This window comes from Cydia strobilella, chromosome 9, assembly GCF_947568885.1.
Source record: "Cydia strobilella chromosome 9, ilCydStro3.1, whole genome shotgun sequence".
In the NCBI taxonomy this organism is placed as follows: domain Eukaryota; kingdom Metazoa; phylum Arthropoda; class Insecta; order Lepidoptera; family Tortricidae; genus Cydia; species Cydia strobilella.
Window position 1 is genome coordinate 15,937,218 of NC_086049.1, and position 25,185 is coordinate 15,962,402.

The 25,185-nt window shown below is 38.4% G+C and overlaps 2 protein-coding genes across 2 annotated transcripts in view; one reads left to right on the forward strand and one right to left on the reverse strand.

Annotated features, from left to right (window-relative positions):
- Positions 1-2,300: 2,300 nt before the first annotated feature.
- On the reverse strand, positions 2,301-6,575 carry LOC134744411 (cytosolic Fe-S cluster assembly factor Nubp2 homolog). Its single transcript, XM_063678221.1, has 4 exons — positions 6,386-6,575; positions 6,043-6,313; positions 5,453-5,624; positions 2,301-2,640 (listed from the first exon to the last, which is right to left on the reverse strand). Exons 1-4 carry the CDS (start codon positions 6,494-6,496, stop codon positions 2,424-2,426), a joined length of 771 nt encoding a protein of 256 aa, XP_063534291.1. The 5' UTR covers positions 6,497-6,575; the 3' UTR covers positions 2,301-2,423.
- A 268-nt stretch (positions 6,576-6,843) lies between these two features.
- LOC134744394 (protein tweety) overlaps positions 6,844-25,185 on the forward strand; it is a 125,697-nt gene continuing 107,355 nt past the window's right edge. The window contains exon 1 of the mRNA XM_063678198.1: positions 6,844-7,205. The gene's annotated coding sequence lies outside the window, so the exon portion shown is untranslated. The remainder of the gene's footprint in view (positions 7,206-25,185) is intronic.

Sequence of the window (25,185 nt, forward strand, 5' to 3'; positions counted from 1 at the left end):
CTACTGGATCTAAAAAGACACCTTCCTTATACTGTGGTAAAGCCTGACCAGAAATATATGATGATTGTCAAGAGGGCGCTGTTATTCTCATGTATAGGGTGGCAGTTCAGTATAGTATGAAAAATATAGTTCCAGTGAAATTCCGCAACCTAGTGCGTGATCATATATTCCTGGTCAGACGCGCCTGTCAACGTAGTGTCAGCGTTCAGCGAATGCCGCCCTGCTTGAATGTCCACTCAGGCTGCGTAGTCAACATGCCAATAGTTATCGCTCCGCAGCGAACGAAACGCAACTGTCATTGTCATACTAATATGGAAGAGTGATAAAGTTACGAACGTTAACGATTGGCACGTCTACGCACCAGTTTACCCTAATTCCTCGACCACGAAACGCACGCTCGAAGCTGATGCCGACCGCCATAGATCGGTTAAAAAAAAACAAATGTATGGGACTCGGCTCGGAGCGTGAGTTCCGTGGCTCTCGGCGTGAGGCGATTATGTACATAAAACATCGGGCCCATTTCTCGAACGATATTAGTCTAATATTATTAGTGTGTTGTCATGGCAACCCATACGATTTGACAGTTCGTGGACTAATAATATTAGTCTAATATAGTTCGAGAAATGGGCCCCTGGCGGCTTAGTCGAACAAAAATTATATAAAAATTTTATGACATTATGTCTTGTTGATGCCAAATGAATATTGTAATTTATTGTAATCGAGCAAACTAATGCTTGTCTTAACTCTTAAATCTCAAAAAAACTGTGTTGTATCGTTTTTTTGGTGTTATAATGTGAATGTGGTTGGTTATTGTAGAAAAATCATGAAAAAGTCTATTTATAATAGTTGCCAGGTTCGGCGTAAAGTAATGAAATAGCCGCAAAAGGAAAAGACGTCCAATATCTTGGACGTTGCCGAGTATACAGAAGTCTATGTGCATGAGGTTTTATTAGTCAAATTCATGTGTTTTTAAAATTAAACCTAATCCAAGTCTTATTTGTACGTCACTGGTTCTTGTAACTGAATGAGGCTTGGGTTAGGTTCCGACCCGAAATCTAAGAACGCACGATTGTTGCAGCCCTTTCTTTTGGTTTAAAACTGAAGACGCATGATTGAAGCTACTTATTTTCTGGATATTCGCTCCTGAAGTTATTATCTACTATAAGAACCTAGTTTTCATTTTCTACCGCAAAACAAAGAAAAAAGGTATAGGTATTTTCAAACGGGACTGGGTTCAGTCATTCCGTTTAGGGATCAATGTAAGAGTTTAAATACTTTAAGTGCCAGTTTCACCATCCGCACTTGACAGACTGATCAACGTCACCCGGCGCGCCGCGGCGGTTTAATATGAAACTTTCCATACAATACAATACAATTTAGCGAACTCTTTAACGATGACAAACAGTTGGTGCAGCCGACCCTAAATGTAGTCAGTAGTTAGTAGCAACAAATAACTTTGTATGAAAAAAAAAAAGTGATCTCAAATAGGTAATAAAAAAATTTAGATTTTAAGACAACAATTTATTAGTAACAAGCCAAATTACAATATCAGGGTAAATCTAAGGCACCAATGAAGATACATGCCAAAGTAAGCCTTGTGTCAATGAGACAAGGTCTATATCGAGGTGTCTTCATGTGTACATTATTTTGTATGTATTTATAATAAAATATATTATGAAAATATTGCTGTTAGAAAAACCAAATGCATTTTGTAATGTTTATATACAATTAAATGTTATTCCTATTTACATCTAATCTTAGTAGTTTCATAATAAATGCCAATGCGTTTTAGAAGTTCTTTTTATTTTTATTACAATCACACATAAAAACTAAAGGAATGGTTTTGAAAGTTTTGTTTAGTGTATGGATATCGACGATTTACAACTTTTTAGAACTACTTTCTGTACATTTTAGGATTTATGACAAAAACATAACATTGGCTCTAACAACCACATACGTATATTATGTAACGCAGTCGTTATTCAAAAAATATTGACCATGACATTGACAATTATATCTGAACAGAATGATCTTTTTACATCACACATTTAGCCCGTGTGGTGTAACCAATTTAGCATAAATTCATTCTTCATCTTTTAAACTCGAGAGCACGATTTTTGCTTAGAATCAATCTTTGGTACAGTCAAGGTATTAAATATCGAAACGAACAAAATGCCAAAAAAATTTACACACTACCTTAACGTGTGGGCAATAAGGTCGTAAGTATACAAATATTTTTAATACCTTGACTGTACTAATTACTTCAACTTAATTTAAATCATATTCAAGTAAAACAAAGATGCAAAATAAAATATTTTCAACCTTATTTCGTACAGCATTCATTTCAAATTCAATTGCCAATTATTATTGTGGCCTATATCTTCAAATAGAGTATTGCATGTAGACCCATGTCTAATACTCTATCACTTTGCTAGCGTCCTCACCAGCTCATCAAACACTTTACTTGTAGTAGAATCTGGCAGCTCCGTGACGGCAGCTAGTCCCTGCCCGGCCAGCTTGCCCACTCGTGGATCGATGGGTACACTGCCAAGGAATGGGATCTTGGCATACTCGGCTAGGGACTTTCCGCCTCCGCTGGAGAAGATGTTTGTGCATTCACTGCAGTTAGGACATTCATAGCTGGAAAAATTAAGTAAGTATCATATTTTACCTAGTGCGTTAATTATTGCAATACGTGCCTATGTCGAAAATTTAAAGGGCCATAAAATAAAATGTAAAACGTTGTACAATACACGTTGTACAATAAAAGTGTGCGAAAAGGTCGCAATTCGTGTCGATTTAAAACACTCCCTTGGGTCATGTTTCAATGGGTTTGGCAACTGTCAAAGGTTTGCAGAGATGGCGCCATAGCATCATAGCTTGCACCTTTTTCTATGAGATTTGGCTTAAAGGGCTGGCATCCAGGGCATTAAAAAACAAAAATTTGACACAATTCTAGGGATTGACAGGGCAAGCTATGCAGGCGCCATCTGCTAATTATTTCGACCGGCCAACCCCATTTATCGCCACTCGTTGCCAATTTCCTACTTTTCGCACTTGTATCATAATGTACTATTACAAGTTTGAAACATAATATATGTTATGTGCGTTTTCAAAATACAGTTTGTAATTACTGAAGTAAATTTAGGGTAACTTGATTGATTTAGAATCTAAATTTTAGATAATATAGCTCATACAGAAAGCAAACAACATAATATATGTAATTGAAAATAATATAATTTGACGACTGGTCTGGCCTAGTGGGTAGTGACCCTGCCTGTGAAGCCGATGGTCCTGGGTTCGAATCCCGGTAAGGGCATTTATTTGTGATGAGCACAGATATTTGTTCCTGAGTCATGGGTGTTTTCTATGTATTTATATATTATACCTAGTCGGCTCATAAGTTCTGTCATATACATAGTATCAAATAAAATCAAAAGTTTAAGTTTATTCCGTATAATTTGTACAGCGTTTGAAAGCTTATAAACTAGAGAATCTAAATGTATAACATTTATTCAAAATGACCGCCATAATTATCTACACAGGCTTGAAGTCTTCGTGGCCAGTCGTCAATGGATTCACGCACCACTTTCATGTCGATATTGGCCACTGCCGTAGCAAGAGATTTTTTCAGCGAGTCTAGATTTGCATGAGGTTTTGAGCACACCTTTTCCTCTAAATACTGCCATATTTTATAGTCTAAAGGATTAAGATCTGGGCTAGAGGAGGGCCAATCTTCATGCCGTATAAAGTCGATTTTATTGGAGGCGAGCCAGGCTTGTGTAGACTTTGCCTTATGGGCTGGAGCAGAGTCCTGCTGGAAAACCCAATGCTGGTTTAGAAACATCGTATGGGATAGTGGTTTCACAATATTAGTCAACACCGTGTCTTGGTACACTTTGGCACTAGTTTTTACTCCTTTCTCACAAAAATGCATACTAGTGACGCCCGCATAAGAAACTCCCAGCCAAACCATCACAGATGAAGGGTGATGACCTCTTTGAATACGGGGAATGCTATTAGACGCTTCTTTACTATTGCGAGCGTACACTCTATCATTTTGTTTATTACAGTTTTCTTCTATGTCAAAAATTTTCTCGTCCGAAAACAGTATACAACGGTGCTTATTTTTAGCGTACTTCTTCAATAAAGCTTTAGATCTTTTAAGCCTTAAAGCTTTAAGCCGACCATTGAGAAGATGGCCAGTTTTTCGTTTATAAGCACGAAGTCTCAGGTCTTGATTAAGCACTCTTTTCACCGTGTTTTTGCTCAAACCCATCTGGAGGGCCATAACTTTTTGTTTCCTAGCGGGATTTCTGGCAATGCGTGCCCTAATTGCTTGTACAACCGCTGGAGTCCTAGCTGTACGCGGACGACCGCTTCTTTTCTTGTCATTTAAACTAGAGACCTCACTGTATCTTTCTATGGTACGATACACAAATCTTAGAGAGAAATTTAAATTTTCAAGTAGCTTAAAAATTTTGACCACAACGATATAGTGCAATTATTGCGGTACGGCTATCTTTAAGCGTCCACTCCATGTTGAAGAAAACAGAAAATTGCAAAATTATACTACTCAAATATTTAATAAAGATTCGAAATTCAAATGCAGAACGGTTTTTGTTTTAGGAGTTCCAAATTTAAATTTTAAAGGCCAGTGACAGAACTTATGAGCCGACTAGGTATATATCGTTGTATGAGTACCCATAACACAAGCCTCCTTGGGCTTACCGTGGGACTTAGTCAATCTGTGTAAGACTGTCCTATAATATTTATTTATTTATTTAAAATAATATTTTTATAAAAGTTGCGGAGTCCCAGTCAGCACAAAAAAGGTGGGACAGTGCTATGATTGATGGGCTTAGTCTTTAATAGTCCTGACTTCTGATTACTCTGATTAGTTAAAAGTTTTGTTGCTAAGTTTGAAACAATAAATGAGTCCCTTAACTTCAAACTTTGATAAATCCAAATTAATTTTTAACAAGCAGAAACATCTGCGAACGATGCTCCAACTGACCCCCGATGGATAAATCCAACTGTCACATTTTGTGATTTTGATATTAAGAAAAGGTAATAGGGTAGATTATTTAGAGGGTCGAATGGATTTATCAGTTTGAAGTTAAGCGACACAAATAATTTACAAGCAAGTCATCAAAGCACTGTGTCAGTGGATTTCTTCTTGAGACAAAATACTTGAGATAAATACTTGAGACTATACCAGATCTCATTTTTGTTGTTTGTATTAACCTTTTGGACGCCAATGACGGATATATCTGCACCACAGCGCAAGTCAAACGCCAAAGACGGATTAATCGGTAAAAGACCGCAGAGCAACATGGACCTATGTGCATGTGTATAAAGTTCAATTTCAGTTTTGACACTTTGGTGACATGGTGTCCGAGTGATAGCTTTTGTGTTTGACACAGCGTAGATAAGGTTAACCCTGACTCACCCACTCATATTCTCAATGATACCCATGATGGGAATGCCAGTCTTTCTGCAGAAGGTGATTTCTTTCCTCACATCCTCGATGGCGACTTGCTGCGGAGTGGTCACCAATATGGCGGAACACTGGGGCACTTGCCGCAAGTTCTCCATCACTGTTATGTGCTCATCTGAAGTGCCTGAAATACAGAATAAAAGTAAATAAAATTATATAATTTGTTAATGTTTCATTATTAGGAATAAGGAATTGTTATTCCTTCAAAAAATATGAAAAAAACATGTCAGACAACAACAACTAAACAACTATACCAACTATAAAAGAAGGTCTTCCATTCCATTGTATTTTAAATCTTTTTTCTGACAGATATAAATGTTTTTGGATAGTGGCCAGCTAGAGCTTTAATAAAACAATCCGTCATTTACAGTATACAGTAGTATCCTACTTAAAACACACTACAGTAGTATCCTGTTATTTCTTAATCCACTACACTAAAATAAAATAAATAAGTTGCAGAGACGTATTGCTTTGTCATGCTATAAAAAAAATATAACTTCATTATAAGTTTATTTAAAACTTACTATATAAATATTACCTACCTGGTGGCGTATCGATAACAAGATAATCAAGCTCCTGCCACTGCACATCCTCCAAAAACTGCTTAATCATGGAGGTCTTCTTAGGCCCCCTCCACACCACCGCGTCGTTGCGAGAACTTAACAGAAAGCCTATGGACATGACCCCGAGCCTCTGTTCTGGGTCTGTGTACACGGGGACCCATCCCTGCGGGCCTTGGTGGACGTTTTGGTTCTCAAGATTCAGCAGATAAGGCACACTGGGGCCGCATAAGTCGACGTCTAGAAGTCCAACCTGATGAAATATTGCGAGTTAAGCCAAAAAAGTTATATGTACTTTAGAAGAAAAACAGTCAAAAGTTCTCACCTTATAACCTCTTTCCTTCAATGTTAAAGCTAACTGAGTGCTCACAGTAGATTTTCCCACTCCGCCTTTTCCCGACAATACCAATATGACACGTTTCACGTCGTCTAACATAGTGAAAAGTATAAAATAAATATAAATCGTAAGTTGTAGCAACCGATAACAACACGACGATGAGACGTTTTTTGACAGTTCAATAACTACAAGCGTGGTTTTTACCTTGCTTATGCTTAAACACAACGCTCTCAAGCCCGCTCTTAGTAAAAATAACATAAAACGCCTCACGTCATTACGTTTCATTATACGAATGTTTCGTTGTTGTTTTAGTTATATAAATACGTTAAATGTATTTTAACTCAGGAAATAACAAAATGAAACTAATAAAACTTAAAAAATTAACAAAATCTAAAACATTCATATTTTTTTTGTTTCAATATTTATTTCAACGCGGGATTTTTTTTATTTGAAGTTAAGTCCCAATTTTGACAGCGCCTGCGCGACGACTGTGGCGCCGCTGTGGTAAATCAAAAATTCTAAATTCTTCAGTTTTGTAAAGATTTTTGTAGTGGTGGCTGTGTAGTATGCGAACCGGTATTCTTATTAGGAAATGAATTATTTTTCTCAATACACACAGGATTATTGGACGTTTTATGACATAATTTGTTTGTGATATTGTTTTCTGTGTTCATTTTCCGTAGAATAGATAGTGTTTCGCGGGTGCAAGTGTATTTCTTTTGCGTAGTTTGAGTTCATTTTGTGGTTGTGCAAGGATTTTGTTCTCGAATTCGGCTCGCGGCGGTCGGCGTTGCAGGATATTTGAGAGGTAAGGTTGTATTAGATTATTAGTATAGATTGTTGACGATGATCGTGGAAGAGGCAGCGTGGTGTAATAAACACGTCCTGCGGTGCGGGCGTAATAATAAATGCGGGTCTCGTAGTACCGGGATCGGGCGACTCCCGACCCACCCCTTGTTAAGCCCGGTGGAGGGCAATCTCGCGATGACTATAAACTGCGAAATATACTTTTACCCTTCTTTATTAATTATATCCTCAATGCCCACGTATGTTATCTCGTGATTTGCTGTGATGTCTTATTATTCCTCCTTATTATTTCGGGAATTTACACTGACTAACTTATTTACTATGAGATGACTGTTTGCGAATTAATCAATCTTACTGGTTTACAATTATTACATGTCTCAGTTTTATACTTGCATACTTATGTTTAATTGAACTGAATTTTTGCCAGGTTTTATGTGAAGATAGAAGCATAGGAATAGAATAGAAGATAAAGATATTCAAACATAATAGAAATATGATGAAGCATAGGAAATGGTGACAGGAATAAGGTATGGAAAGAGAGGATGGACAAATGCAATTGTAGAAAGTTATGGGAAAATATTTGTTTATACCTATGTTTAGCACTTTTTACAATGTTAATAAGTGTAGCCATTTAAGTTTCTAGGTAAGTCCACAATATTTACATCAAATACTATATGAACATTTATTTTTAGCTTAGAATTTAGATATTTTTTACTTTACTAGTTTTAAATTTTGTTGCACTAATGACAAAAGCTTAGCTATTACTCAAATTATTAATAATTCAGCCAAAAATCTGCTTTACTGTCTAGGCAGAGGTTCAGATTGTAAAAAAACTAGTTTTTGTAACTTGTTTAGATAGTTTTCTAACACTCAACCTTAGGACAGTTAGGACATGACAAGATTTTGTAACTAACACTTATTTCCCTCATAAAAATCAAATTCCTTATTTAAATGTTATTTAAATATTTGCAAATCCTAGTCATGAATTAAAATATATTAAATCACATTTAGAAACGGGTCTATCGCGAATTTATTTTGTTACCTTTATTTACCGACGTTTCGACACAGGTTTCACTGGTCATATTAAATGTGATTTAATATGTGTTCAAACCGCGAAAGTTTTATATGAATTAAAATATCTACACAACCTATGCATAATATCTGCATTGAACCAGCAACATGTAAGCACTAACAAGCACATAGAAATTAAATACATAAAGTAATGTTCATCTCTCTGGCTATTACTATGCCGCAACATTCTGAATACTAAGTGACGCCACACTGAGAGATATGCAAATTTTCAAACTGCTTTGTATGTATCGTAAAGCATGGCCCAGATCTTACAGACCCTGAATTTGTAATTTAATTTTTGCCAGTCAAAACACTTGTTAAGATTTGTTTCATATTTTTCCTTTTTTTAAGATCATTGTTTCAAGTTAATCCGTTTGAAATTCGGTTTTAAAATTTTTGTTATTAAATATAAATCCCGGTTGACATTCATCATGCAGCGTGCATCAGACAAATGTGTATGCAATCATATTAAATGTATGAAACTGATATGCGTCACGACACAACACGACACGACAGACAAAATATGTGAACTGGGCTTAACATTTTGTGTTAGTGTAGTAAGTCTCTAAAATACATAATTTTTCACCTTAGTGTGAATGTTTATTTCCAAAATTCAACTATTAAATTCAAGTACCCTTTATTCAACAATCAAATGTAAATAATGTCTATCTTTGTGTACATTTTAAAATATTGCAGTGTAGGCAGCATGTATGTTATCATTATAAACACGAGATTAAAGATAGGAATGTTTTCTTCCGAATGCCGTTGTTAAAGTCTAAAATACAAGTTTTAGTACAATTAAAGCAATTTGGTTCTTACGGGAAAATCTAGGTTATCTAGGACTGCTTCCCTTGTGTAAAACACACACAGTACTTAGGTATGTTGAAACTATTCCAAGGCCCGTGAAAGAAGTTATCAACAGGCATAGCAAACTGCGAGCGAAATCCATTGAAATGACGTACTTTGACTTGACTCGACTAAGTAACAACCCTAGTACTTCAATGGATTTCGCTCACAGTTTACGATGCCTGGTTATCAACCTGTACCTACTTCCGAGGTGGGTCTATAGGTCTATTTTACATATACTTTATAGTTTAAGTCATGAGTATCCATAATCCAAACTATAGCACGTTACTTTGGGCTCGCTTAAAAGAAGCACGAGAGCCAAAGCCCATACATTTCGGGCTGTGATAAGCAAACGACAGCATCGAAAGTCGTCATGGCCCTAGGGCCAAAAAGTTTGTTCCCTTGTCTGTCTATGGCGGTTTAATCACATTGCTCCGCGGCGTCCAGTGTTGCGGTTTTTAGGGTTCCGTACCCAAAGGGTAAAAACGGGACCCTATTACTAAGACTCCGCTGTCCGTCTGTCTGTCTGTCACCAGGCTGTATCTCATGAACCGTGATAGCTAGACAGTTGAAATTTTCACAGATGATGTATTTCTGTTGCCGCTATAACAACAACTACTATTACAAACAGAATAATATAAATATTTACGTAAATGGGGCTCCCATAGAAGCATAGAACAAACGTGATTTTTTTGCTGTTTTTTCCGTAATGGTACGGAACCCTTCGTGCGCGAGTCCGACTCGCACTTGGCCGGTTTTTAACTTTGTACTGTAGAATCTTGATTTGTATGCAAAATTCGCATGGTATAACACACTGGCTCCGTCTCTCGGTGCGAAGCTCCGAATCGCACGACGATTCGCGCTTTCGGACGGAGATGCGGTTCGGGCCGCAGAGTATGCCACACCGAGTACCTACAAAAACGCAGCTCCGAACGGAGATACGGAGCGGTGGTGCGTCGTCGCCGCACGCGAATTCGTCGCTCCGCAGTGTGATAACAGCCTATAAGTAGGTACAATTTAACCTGCTTATATATATATCTGTAAAAATTATATCCCGCGCACATATCAATGTGGTTCAGTAAGGGGGCGGACTGAAAATCAGCGCTGTGCGGTCAATTCCTGGTGAAGTGGCTGGCGCAGCATATGCTGAGCCCGCTCCTTTTGTCGCGCATGCCAATTTTTTATGTTATTCGTTTCCTGTAATTTCTCTTCTGTTGTGTGGCAATAAATGTTTTCTTATTTCTTACATTCTAATACAAACAGTACGCGATTTGATCACTCCTTATAACGCGGAACCCAATACGATCAAGCCCCACAGTTGTCCGTAAACCCAATTCGCGTTAATTACAGGGGAAGCCCAAGGCCACATTTCCGTTGCTATGACAACGTCCTATCTTCATACTACTTCCATACCGACTTACGACCTTTTCGCTTTAAGTTAGTTCTCACCCCCGCGAGGGCTGGTCCCCTGGTGACACGTGGCCTGCTTTATGGCTACGGGGTTGCCATTATTGGTATTTTAATTAACATATTAGTGGCATTATGTTGGGAACACTTTTTTGTGCTGCGTAGGTCGGTAAAATGGGGTATGCAACTGTCAAAGGTTTGCAGAGATGGCGCCATCATATCTTGCCCCGTTTTCTATGAGATTTGGCTTAAAGGCCTGGCATCTAGGGCATTAAAAAAACAAAAATTTGACATAGTTCTAGGTTTTGACAGGGCAAGCTATGCTGGCGCCATCTGCTAATTATTTCGACCGACCAACGCCATTGGGAAAGCGCAGTGAAATCCCATTTAAAGTTCACGACTTCACGTCCCTCTTCAGAACAGAAGCAATCTAACCTAACTAGCGAACAAATCAAAATATTTTATAAAATATTAACCCAATGGTTTCTTTTCTACAGGGTGCCCTTTTCAATAGTGGAAAAATTAACTGTTTTGAGAAAAACGCTTTCGATCAAATGCAACATCATAAACACCAGGAATATATGATCATTGTCAAGAGGGCGCTGTTGTTTTCATGTATAGGGTGACAGTGCAGTATAGTATGAAAATATTAGTTCCAGTGAAATTCCGCAACATGGCGCGTGATCATATATTCCTGGTCAGGCTTTATATGAATGGCATAGGCTTCGGTGTGATCGGTCTTTAACCTTTTCGACGCCGTGTCAAACACAAAAGCTGTCACTTAGACGCCACGTCACTGAAGTGTCAAAACTGAAATTGAACTTTATGTCTATATTGCTTTGTGGTCTGTGACGGATTAATCCGTCTTTGGCGTTGGAAATGCGGTGCCGATATATCGGTCATTGGCGTCCAAAAGGTTAATTCGACTGAGCGCAACTGATATTTTCCTTTGATTCAGGTTATCATTATGTCATCTTCGAAAAAGGTTATCGTCTCGTCATTCGACGTAACCTTGTACCCGATGCATTTAAAAGTGGCAGCTACTAAACTAGGTAATAACGAGTAGTTTCTACTTGCTCATTAGGTAGTTAAACGTATAGTCAAACAAATAGGTGTACTCACGAGTATGATTGTCATAATTCTGGGTTGGACTAACTAAAGCAAAGGGCCAAGGGGTGCCGACACTTAGAAAAATTTTCATCGGAGTGATGTTATTATGACACCTATTTTTTATTGTTTTATCGTAGAGAATACGCTAAAATAAGCATGTTTTGTAGGAAAAACTTTTCTCTAAAATCAAAAATGGCCGAGATATTTGACCCGCAAGTTGAAACCACTACTTGACAAATAAAAATAAAAATCAATCATTTGGAACAGTAAATTTAAGTAACAGAGACAAGATAGGTGCGAGGACGAGCGAAGCGAGGAGGAGTGTGTTAGGTTGACCGCGGTGATCGCGATCAAACAGAGCGCGAAGCCGAGCGAGCGAAGCGAGCGTGCTGCGGTAGCGGCCGGCGAGCGCCAGAACAGACATGTTATTGTACCTACTAAAAAAATTCTAAGTCTTTTTTTGCACCCCCTTTGCTTTAGGGCAACCTAATTCTGTCATTGTGATAACAAATGTAGGAGCATAATCCCGGGAGTCGTATCGGGTACTTGCTGCTGTGGCTGTGGCTCTTTAGCTCGTAAATGTAATGATAATGTCAGTAACTGACGAAGTACGGTTTATTTACTTTAGTTGTAAGTGGAAGTTAAAGCTCTATACAAATTTATGAAACTGAGACCTCGCCAATGCGATACTATTAACAATAATGATCAGGAACGTCTTTGTATGGGATACTAACAATCTTTATTACTAACTTGTCTCTGTTTTAATCCAACTCAAACATTTATGACGCATAATAAACCGTTGATTAAAAGTTTCACAACTCAACTTAAGCCCTTTGAGAAATTAATCCCAAACTAAAACACTTTAAGCACTTCGGAGTTGCGTAAAAATCGAATTCCAGTCCGTGTATTCACAAAACGAACACTCCGCTGTAATGTAAACCAGATCATAGAGTAACTTATACTAGAGCGGTACTGTCATAGTAAATTTTGTAACCCCAGTAAATTCACTGCCATCTGTCGACACACTTTAAAACTAATAATGAAGATTTATAAAAATACGATAAAATGTATTTAAATATGGATAAATTATTTTTTTTATTTGCATTAATTATTTTTATGATTTTGACCCATGTTTTTTAACTGATATGCGTTAAAATTGTTAAATAACAAACGAAATCGTCAACGCCATCTATACGACAGTAGGCCAAAGCTAGTAGCGCCCTCTGAACGAGAATCAAATTTTCTTGATTTTCGAGGCACGTTTTTTCCTTAGACTGTATCCATCTATTACGGAGTTATATCTATCTTTGACCAGATTAATATGAGGTTTTAGGTTTTTTCTTAGTTGTTAACTAACCTCACCAAGTCACCACTGACTTAATTCTAATCTAATCACTAGCTTATTAGAGAAGTGAAGAAAAACGTGTCAAAAATCTTAAAATAATGCATTTGCAAAGAAATTCAAAAATCGACCGCTAAAGTCACAAACCTCTTATCTCCGCCGAAGGAATAAGGTGTTGGCAAGTTTAGGTATTGTTAGTTAAAGTAGTAGAGTGTAGACCTGCAGCTGCAGAGGGTGAAAAGAGAAGTCAGAATTATACTGGTCATGTATATATGTATAGCAAACTGGTAGTAAAGGTTAGTGAGTTGCAAACAGCTAGACCTTACGAAACGCCGCGTTGCGCAAGCCTGCGCTTTTTTGATGCCCTGGTTCTGGTAGGTACAATATATACTATACTAGATTCTGAGCGCGAATATTGTCGTCTGGGTGACAGGCTAGGTACTATGCAAGGCAAAAGTTACAGTGCGAGAGAGACGGAATGCTTTGAGAGAGTTAGTATACACGGTGGCTAAAAAATAATTCCCTTCCCCGTTTGCCAGGGAGGTTTTGGGATTATACTGAGCAACTTTTACTATGGGACCAACCAAAATTTGGCTGATTCATACATTTAGGTTGGTCCATTTTCTATGGGAGATGAAAATTTTTTTCGCGATTTCGTGGTTGGTCGAACAGTAAAAGTTGCTCAGTATAATCCCAAAACCTCCCTAGCAACGGGAATGCACTTATTTTTTAGCCACCTTGTATAATAAATAGGTCAATCCAGTTCTCTTTACAGTAATATACAAATTTTTAAAACATCGCTCCCTTAATGCTACTGGATGCTGAAGGTTGTACTTAAGTTAAATACATATTCGTATTTATTCATTTGAAATTTTGGTTGTAAGATTATTTATAAAAAACCGGCCAAGTGCGAGTCGGACTCGCGCACGAGGGGTTCCGTACCATTACGGAAAAAAACAGCAAACAAATCGCGTTTGTTGTATGGGAGCCCCATTTAAATATTTATATTATTCTGTTTTTAGTATTTGTTGTTATAGCGGCAACAGAAATACATCATCTGTGAAAATTTCAACTGTCTAGCTATCACGGTTCATGAGATACAGCCTGGTGACAGACAGACAGACGGACGGAAAGACGGACAGCGGAGTCTTAGTAATAGGGTCCCGTTTTTACCCTTTGGGTACGGAACCCTAAAAAGTATAAATGAGCAAACCATTAAAATAACAGTAACTTTCATTCATAAAATTTAGAATAATTTATACCTAACACAGTACCTAATCTAATTTACGAGTAATATTCTCTCGCAAACGTCAATTTAATCAATTTAATTTAAATTAAATTGTGGATCTTATATCTAAACATTAAACACTCTTAAATTAATGTTCTTCGTTCAATCATCCACGATATAATCTTATCGCATGCATCTAGACGTGGGCGGGTCTAGTATTCTAGTCTAGTTAAATCAATTTTAAGAGCTCATCCGTCAATAATTCTATTAGCTAGCTAACTGGTTCAATCAACTCGATCATTTCTAGCGATTAACATATCGGCTCTAATCATCTTAGACTTTAGTTTATCGATTGATTCGTTATTTAGGGTCCCCGTCCCCGGCAAGCTCGGTTGTCCAAACTCATACTTTATTGGTACTTGGTATATAAATTACAGGGCCCCATTTCTCGAAAGATATTATACTAATATTATTAGTCCACGAACTGTCAAATCGTATGAGTTTCCATAGCAACACACTAATAATATTAGTCTATTATCGTTCGAGAAATGGGCCCGTCAAGATTTATGTACATTTCCATACAAACGTAGTTACGCTCTCATTTTAAAAACGACTAGCTAGATTGCTCTTAAAATTTATACTTACAATAGGATAAGCTATATCTGTCTATAATTAGTTTATGTAGCTTCAGATACCATAGTTAAAAAAAATACAGCGAATTTCAGTTTTTCGTACAAAACTTGTTTTTGCTCTATTTCGTTTGTTTTATAAACTGGAGCTATATAAACTAATTACAGACCTAGATATACCTCATGTCATTGTACGTACAAAGTTTCATTACAATCCAACACGTAGTTTTAAAATGAGAGTGGAACTACGTTTGTATGGGAAGATGCAATTCGGCCGAGCTTGCCAGGGACTCTTAAGAAAAAGTGGAGTACGACTGAAACCGGATTTTTTGCCGAAACGCCTACCAATCCGCAAGTAATTTTCTCTACGAACGATGCATTTAATGCAGGATTTTCTCCATTTCAGAACGACTTAACTGACGATCATTGCCTTGACAGACTGCGCTTGTAAAATATGCGACTATTATCCTTATCAGCCTAAAAAATATATCACTTCAGTATCCTGGGTGGTATTGACATTTAAGTGATCTGTAAATCTTGTTAAAATAAGGTATATTACAGGTTGTTTTAAAGTGATTTGTATTCTTGAACCCAACCGGGATTGTTTTCCTTTCAACGTCTTCGATGATTTTTGACGTTTGTCGACACATACAACGTCGGCAGCGAATAAAAAGCTACAATGTTCCCATGGCAAGCAGTTATACCGTACCGTAGCGTATGGGCATTTACGACTGACACAGGTGTCAAATGAGCGTTGAAAGATTTTAAAAGTTTGAACACATCTACAATAAAAAAAAATACTTTCGTAAGGACCACTTGCACCATCCCACTATCCCGGGGTTAACCTGTTAAACCGTTAACCCAGTGTTAAATTGTACTGGTAATCATGGTAACTCCAGGTTTAACCGGTTAACCCCGTGTCACAATCCTGTGTCTTCGTCGCTTAAAGGATTGACATATGATGAAACGAATATCCTGGAAAAAGCCAGGACGTCACCCTAAGCATCCTGAATTTTCCTTGATGGTCATTTCTCCAAAAATCCGTGCACCACTAGCCCCTTAAGTCACCACCTTATCCTATATCTACAGCACAGCATAACCTTACCTTTCCTGTGCAACTCCAAACTTTCAGCTAGTTTCTAGTGGTTAGTTGAGGTACAAAAAACCCTGACACTCGCCAAGTCCGCACAATCCTGACAAAGGACCAAAAATCCTGACGTGTCAGGGGAAATCCTGGCGTACTTATGGCAACCCTAGTCGATTACGATTCGCCGATAGTACAGTATGAGTCTGTTAGTATTTTATTGTGTAAATACGAAGTAACACATTTAAATAGAAACAAACTTAAGAAATCATTATTAAACTTCTCTTATTTAACTTATTTTTAATGCAGTAAGGTAGCTTCAATGTGCATTCAACTGAAACAAAAGAAATTCAAACAAAAGATATTTAGTCGCAAGTTTTGTAAATAAAATTCCAAACGAGTAAATTAAGGTCAGGCCTCGGTCACTTGTCGCTATAACGCGACACTCGCTCTGCCACTAACGAGAATGTTGGCGGGAGAAAAGCGCCGAGACTCATAACATGTGGAGATAGGAATTCAGAGTGGGATCTCACCTGTGCACTGGAGGTTCCGTTGGAAATTTGAAAGTGAAAATTTGGTTATGTGTATGTATACCTGCGACCTGCATATCACAATACAGATGTTCTGAAATGCTTGTCCATTATATTAAGGTCAGGTCTCAGTCACTTCTCGCAATAACGCGACACTCGCTCTGGCACTAAACAAGAGGTTGGCGCGAGAAAATCGCCGAGTCTCATTACATGTGAGATAGGTATTCAGTGTTGGGATCCCATCTCTGTACTGGAGGTTCCGTAGGAGATTCCTCTGCTCGTTGCCTCTTATATCATAAAAATAAAATAAAAATACAGCTAGGTCCGTTCGATCGGCAGCGATCGGGTGCGAGGTGCGAGCTTTTCCTTCGCGGACTAGTGTGTCAGCTTTAGGTTTCGCCGGCAATGTGAACAGCCAGCGACGAACGAATAGATTTGTGTTTCTTTTTCTACGTACTAACAACGTACGTTCAAACAATTGATCATTAATCTTTGTAACAGCGTAGCTAGTGTACCTACTTTCGGAAAACCAATAGAATGCTCGAAATTGTATTTCATTTTCTCAAAGAGTATTGTTCGTTTATTTCCATCGGTGCATTCGTGCACGTGCTATGTCCGTTTTCCGTCTCATATGTATTTTGTAACAGTTGTTTTGTACGTCAGCTAGCCACAAATAGCGACATAAACATCTGTTCGTTTTAGAACCGTGTCGCTTTAACTCCTTTGACGTACCTAAATTGAACACGGACACCAGGAACTCAGCTGTGGCAGAGCATGCGAACGATATAGGCGCGTCCCATTTCATTCGTTTCGATAAAGCGAGATTACTGGTACGGGAAAAATGTTTTGTGCCGCGTAAGATTCGCGAGGCGATTGAAATTTCACGCCGCCCTAATTTCAATCGGGACGGAGGCTGGATGTTGCCACCTGCATGGAAGCCTATAATACCTAGGGTCAAGCGGCAAGTGTGTTGTGACGATCGCGGGGACATAGTGAGTGCAGTGTGCTTGACTTCGTTCGATACAGCCGCCCTACCAGACCTTCACTTGACGACTCCATCTGCGGACTGCCCCGCGCCCCCCGCCCCCGCCCCATCAGCGCGTGCGCAACGAGCGACGAGGCGGGCGGCGCGGGCAGTGCACGACGAACAACCGCCGCGGACACTCGTGCCTGAGGATGGATTCCCAAAGAATCCGAAACATGTCGCCAAAAGCGACTAAAAATAATAGTGAGTAAAAACCGTACTGATAAATATTTTGTACCTAAATTATTTTAATAACGTTAGCTTCGTAGTAAAGTGCTGATTTTTGCAGATGTTGAAAGTACCGACCACCAATATGTGACGACTTAATGGATCAACAATCATTGGAAATCTCTGAAATAACTGTTTCCAGATACTCCTTTTACAAAGCTACATGTTACTAGTTAACAGGTGTAAAACGGCTATGGCGGGGGCTTTTCGATTAGTGCAGCCGTAACCGCTTTAGACTTAACTGTCAATTGAGGACTTTTTACAAAAAGTATTTTAGAAGTTGTTCAAGATCTAAATGAAAATACAGTCTGGAAAAAAATTATGGGCCCTGGACCATGGAGGAAAGTACCTTAAAACCTTAAGTTAGCTTATCACTACATACCTAGTATAAATATAAAACAAAGTCGCTTTCCGCTGTCTGCATGTCTGTCCCTATGTATGCTTAGATCTTTAAAACTACGCAACGGAATGATGCGGTTTTTTCAATAGATAGAGTGATTCAAGAGGAAGGTTTATATGTATAATTTGTAAAGTTTTTGTATAAATTAGTTGAACTACCCTTGCGAGGCCGGCGCGGGTCGCTAGTTTTACTTAAAAGGAAACATTCTTTTATTTTGAAAAAGAAACAAAAGTGCTGTTTATGTTTTGTTTAGAATACTCGAGAACCGTGGCTGTCAATTAAACATTAATCAACATAAATATTAGATGCGATGCGACACCTACAAAGCTTTGTAAAGGTTTTCTTCCCCGCGTAACCCCAACGAAAATACTCGAATTTTAAATCGGAGACTCGGTCATTGTTGCTCTCGCTGTGACACGAATAAAATATGTTCTTTTCGGAATTCAAATGGGCTGGTAATTTGATACCGGCGTACTGCGTAGGTATTGGATTCCAAGGCTTTATAGCAGGACTTTACGTTCATGTTTTATGTTAACCCGTTTTATTTTATTGGGCTTTAAAAAAAGTGGGACTTTAATTGGGCGTGATTAAATATGTATAAGATTAAGTACCTTTTCTCAATGACATTTATCTATCGATAGATTTTTTTTTTGTTAGACAGACATTACTTCCTAGTTGGTCTTATTGTCACGAGGTCTGGATCAGGAGAAAGCGAGGGAATTCTTCAAAATGTTTTAAACAGACTTGTAGTGATTGGTTATTTTTATCAATTCCGGTAATTTTTTTATTAAAGAGGAGGCAAACGAGCAGCCGCATCGCCTGATTGTAAGTAATTTTGAACGCTTTATGTCATAAACACAAACATTAGTGCCATTTTCAACCAAATTGTCGCTTGTCAGTAAGGCGCTATTTCCATATAGCTTCAATTAGAAATCAACCTTATCAACAAGCGACAATGTGGTACCTTTTGGTTGAAAACGTCACATTACTCAAACGCCAAGCTCCCGGGTGGAAGCGAGCGAATGTAAACCTTACTTGAAAGTGTGAAGGTTACTTGACAGCGTCCGCCATAACACCTATAGTGGTCCTTGGCGCTGTGAGCACGACTAGTAACGACACCTTTAGGGGTTCTTTGCGTTCAAAGGGTTACTGGCGCTCGTGGACACCTGCAATACTAGAGGGGGTACAACGTGGGTACAACGCACTTAAAATGGGAGTACGCTCTTTTCCTGAAAGTTTGAAAGTCGTATCGGTCCGGAAATACCGCGGGCGACATTTCATTCCACAGTTTTCACTTGCGTTTAGGTGACTGTCCATTTGTAACTACCGCTGCACTGCAGTTGCGACGTTACGCGGTGCCGCACTACTGTAGCAGCACGACTGCGGCTGTTGCGGCGTGCAGTCGCGACAGCGTTCGTTGATGGCTTGTCAATGTCAAGTCATATAATGTCAGCCGTACAAATAAAATACTAATTTACTTTTGTATTTTTTACGTGAAGAAGCGAGTGACGATAATGCTACATGCTACATGAAAAAGAAGACCAGTTTGCCTTTCTACAATAGTCAGAGTCCGACGAAGGCAGCTACGCAATATTAATAAAAAATCTGATATTTAATGGTGATCCTTTATTCAGATAATATTGCCGATTAAATGAAAAGCAATTCAACATTGAATGAGACTTAATAATTGACGAAATACAATCAAATTACTCAAATAAAATTAATGCAGAGGAAAAATTATTCTTAACATTAAGGTAAGTTCACAATGTGAAATTTTCTTCCCCATCCTCTTGCCTAAATGCGTAACCACCGCACACAGCAATCCGACGGAAACGGGACTCATGGAGTTCGTGATATATACGGGGGGAGTGCGCACTTGATCCACCTGCATCACGTATAGGTACTCGGCCGTCAGAAACGTGCGGCTGGATTTAGAAGTCTGTAATAAACGTCCCCTCAAAACCATGCCAGGTAGGCTCTTTTAGCAGGCCTTTTATTGATTTCTGCAAAGTGATTCGTGGGTTCTGGAGATGACGATGCGACACGTAAGAATAAAATTATCCAATGGTGGGCAGGCAGTCGTTCGGTGTTAGCAAAATATTACAGATTTATCTTTCTAAGTATCCATATTAAGCCAATTTTACTTTCTTTAGGTACCAAACAGTGAAGTATGATGAATAAAATAATTTGTAATTTACACTTCATATTGTCCAGTTGCAGGTGTGAATGGGCGACGGCACTCTATGATATGACCGCACCATCCATATAAAACTTGACGGGCGAGACAAGAAATCCTTTATGAAGAAAGATATTTCCCTCACCTTGGCCGATAGAAAGAACTTTTAATAAATTAATTTGAATAATAAATGGTTTCCTCGTGTTGGTGTGAAGAATTACGTGTTGCACTGTAACACAGTTTGTTTAACCCTCATGCCTTGAGACCTCCGCAACTGTCAATATTCTAAATTTTAAACCATTCGCTTCTCTCGTGGTTCAATTTTGTATCGTTTCGTATGTTTGGATATCAATATGTTACCATGAGGTATTAAATAACATCTTTGCCCCTTGTAATAAAAATAAATAAATAAATCTGCCTTAAGTTATATACCTTAGTTTTATTGGATGTATATAATGTACAAATTTCTAGAGAAGGCGGAGAATGTAAAGTTATAGCAAGAATAGTGCCTGGGCGTGAGCATAGATTTAATAATAAACTATACAATTATTTTCTGGATCAACAAGAGTAGAACCTAAATCAACTTCAACTGAATGCTACTAAACAAAGCCCTCAATGTCAACCTTACGTGCAGAACATGTTGAACATATAATGTATACACTTTTTTGGGAAACAGGTTTTTCGTAAATTAATAAAAAAGTAAAAAATAAGACATGTTTTATTTTTCACAACTCTTTATTAACTTTAGTTTTGTCCGCCATGATCGTGATATCAGCAGCTTGAGCCTTGAACTGCAACTTGTAGGTACCTGGAAATTAGAAATTATCTTTTCAGTTTCATGTTGTATTTTGAATATAACTATGTATTTTTGTATGTATATGATTTATTGCTTGCAAGATGGTTATAAGTTACATATATGTATGTCTGTTTGTTGAATTTAACTTCAAATCAGTAAAACGGAGCTAGTAGCGGACAAGCTGTGTTAAACGGTTTGTCTTTAGATATTCTGGCCACATCATCACAGAAAATAAATAGGTAATAGTGACCCGACCACCAAAATGGACTTTTAAATATTCGTAGTAAAATAATATTAATTTTATACTTACATCGACGTGATCCTCACAGCAATATTGTGTGTAACACTTGAAGTATTCCATTCCACATTTACTTCACGACAACACCGTCTTTTACGTAGGTCTTCGCGGACTATAATTTTTGTAAATCATTCCCACAAGTGGAAACAAGGTTTTTGATATATTAAGCAATCAAAATCTACTGTTTAGGTATTAAAAATTATAAATGAAATCGTAAGAAACTAGCGGTTTAACTGAATTTTTTTATTATGACAATTGATGACAATGACATCTTTGACAATTACGTGAGTGACGGATTTATTTACTATGGTTCGATAACTTTTACTATACGATGACATTATTATATTCAGCCTCGCGAGAAGGTCAAACTAAGGTCATCAGTATATTTGTTGAAATATCTTCAATCCTCGATTATTATATCGCAGCAAATGTCGGAAACTGTTTAAAAACCTAATATCTCGAAATGGTTTTCGAAATAGAACATTAAAAAAAAAATGAACAATCCTAATTAGAGATTGGATTTTGCAAGTAGTGAGTGAGAAGTGCGACTGTGTGCACGTTTTCCCCCGCAAAAAATGGCAGAACGATTTGTACGGTAAGATATCGCTTGGGCTCCTCCCTTCCGACGTGTCGGAAGCCGGTGTTGCTCGAAGGGTTTGCCAGACTATAGTTAACTTCCGAATTTGACACTCTCTTTTTCGGACCTATCATTCTAGTTTCCTAAATGGCTTTGTGATACTCGTATGGCTCAATATAGATTAGCAAAAAAGTTTACAGTAGTACTACAGTCGCCATCAGATATGTCGGAGCGACCGAGGTGCTAAATATATCTGAACATGCACTCTAGCGCCTTGACAATAAAGGCGTGTTCAGATATTTGTGAGCTCCTTGGCCGCCCCGATATATCTGCGATATATGGCGACGGTACCATCGGGGTTGTTTATCCGTGGGTGTAATAACTCCTTAGAACGTAGTGGTTATATCCTCTTTGCTTAGAACTACTCATATCTGTGACCCAAAGACATTTCAGTGCAGGTGACAGATTTGACGTGCGGTCTGCAGCCGCAGTTGCAATAATACACTAAATACGCAAAAATGGCCATGCTACGTGCAGTCGGCCTTGTCATTTATTTTACTATAGAAATTGACAATAACACCGACGTGTCGGAGCAGTAGTGCAGCTGCGGTTGGGAAAACGTTAAAATCACCATATTACGTGCAGTCGATATCGTCATTCATTTTACTATGGAAATTGACAATAACACCGACGCGTTCAGGCCGCTGCAGTAGTGTCGGAGCAGTAACGCAGCTGCGGTTGAAAATGGACAGTCACCTTTTCTATGTGTGAACGGCACGTCTGTACACGCGTCATGCGTCATATGGTGTAAGTTGCTTAAAAATAGTACTGAGCGGCCGGCAAACGGCCGTCAATCTGCTGTCGCGGGGCCGAGGTAATTCGAGTCGGGGCGGGGCGGCGCGTGGCCGTTCTGTATGATAATAATACTATTACATATTCTGTGGTTTTGCTGTGGTAGGCAGGAAGTTCCTGGAGAATTTTAGTTAAGAGGAAAATAACTGCTGCTGTATCTTAGCCGTATATGGGTTTGTTAGGTCTGTTAACTAAAAGTCCGTTTTCTTTAATTTTTATTAAAGGGTCATTGCGCTAGTTTCCGTCCATGCTCTAGTTTTCGTCCACTCGACGGATTAGCAAATAATATATATCATTTTGAATTTGCTAATTGCAAAATATCATTATGTAGATATATTGTTTAGACATTAAGAATTGCAGTAAGTCCAAATTTGTGCAGCGATGTAGGCTTATAATTATTATATTCAAATTTCGTCAAGTGGACGAAAACTAGCGCAATGACCCTATATCATTTCATAGTTAGCGTGAGTTCGCAGCAAATTGAAAGGAAAATTGTGTCACAGGCTAACATTATCGATTTGCATTCTTAAAATAGCAACACGACATTCGACTTTGAAGTACAGGTTTTTAACGCAGTCTAAGGTATTTTTTGCTGCATATTTTGCTTTTTAGGGTTCCGTACCCAAAGGGTAAAAACGGGACCCTATTACTAAAACTCCGCTGTCCGTCTGTCTGTCTGTATGTCACCAGGCTCTATCTCATGAACCGTGATAGCTAGACAGTTGAAATTTTCACAGATGATGTATTTCTGTTGCCGCTATAACAACAAATACTAAAAAGTACGGAACCCTCAGTGGGCGAATCCGACTCGCACTTGTCCGGTTTTTACTACTCTACGTTATAAGAATTGCATACTCAATTGCAAATTATGCAGTTTTAAAAACTTATTTTTGTCTTTGTACAAAAAACTCGAACCTTTTTTTTTACTGACTGAATCAACCTTTACGTTTATCAAATGGTTAAAAATAAACACAAAATATTTTGTCCAACATGGATCGAAGTCAGTTACATTGTCATTAAAAAAGTTCAACACCATCTGCCGTACCTTGTACATTTACAAATGGGTATGTCCATGCATTCATGGCCTTAGTAAAATAACTCGGGGAAAGTAGGTCGTACTGTATAAAAAGGGACCTAATGAAGCGTCTCATTTCTTGAAGCATTGTTAGTAGACTCGTTAGCAGCGCCAATCGCTTTAAGGTTCATTTGGTTCGGACTTCGGAGTGACACAACCATTAAAAAAAATACACCTAAAAGTTACAAGAACTTAGTCGCAGTCGAAGTTATACTCTCAATTTAAAACGCTATTGCTATTCTACTCGCTTTATTTTCTTTGTAATAGAGATATATGTAAATTCTGACCAGGAATATATGATCACGCGCCATGTTGCGGAATTTCACTGGAACTAATTTGTTCATACTATACTGAACTGTCAGCCTATTTTTTTTTTTTTAAGCCTACTAAGTGTCCCACTGCTGGGCAAAGGCCTCTCCCCTTGATTTCCACGACTCCCGATTTGGTGTTTCCTCCGGCCAGTTGTTCAGGAAGCTGTCCAGGTCATCCCGCCATCTCCGTTTGGGCCTGCCCCGTCCACGCCCCTCTACCGGCATCCACTGTCAGCCTATACATGAAAATAATAGCGCCCTCTTGACAACGATCATATATTACTGGTAAGGCTTTATTTTACTTTAATATTCATGTCAAGTTTCATATTATTAAAGCATGTCATCTTAAAATGAAAGCGCAATTTTTTGTGCGCGTTTAACATCTTGTGACTCTTAAGCAAATTTGAAACACCCCATCTTTTTATCATGCATAAAAATGACAACATATACCAGTACGAATAACATGCACCTCTATTATGTAAATACTCGAAACTAATTGCATCAGATCCTCTCAGTTCGAAGGGTAAGTTGATTGCATTTGGGTCCCCAACGCCCGGGTTCCCCTATGATTGAGTTATATAGGATGTATAGGAGCCCGGCCGGTGAATAAATGTATTAGACAATCATGTAAATTATTGCTGAATTACTATTGGTACGTCTGAAATTTAACTAGGTATACATAGAGAGATAGAAAAACGAATATACGTTGGAAATATTCAATTGTTACGTCTAAAATTAAGATGATCGCCGCTCTAGTTTAGACCTTTAGGGCCCTCCGCACTTATGCGCGAACGGCGCGAAGCCGCGAGCGCGAGTCTAGTTCGCTAATCAGCGAAATCGACTCCACACTCGCGTTCGCGGCTTCACGCCGCCTAGTCTGGAGCGGCCTTTTAAGGATTTGGTGGATTTGCCACACTGGATGCGTTCTGCGGGCAGCGGTCAGGTCAAACTTAAACTTCAAAGGTTGCTTTCAATGTTGTTCATACATAATGCGGGT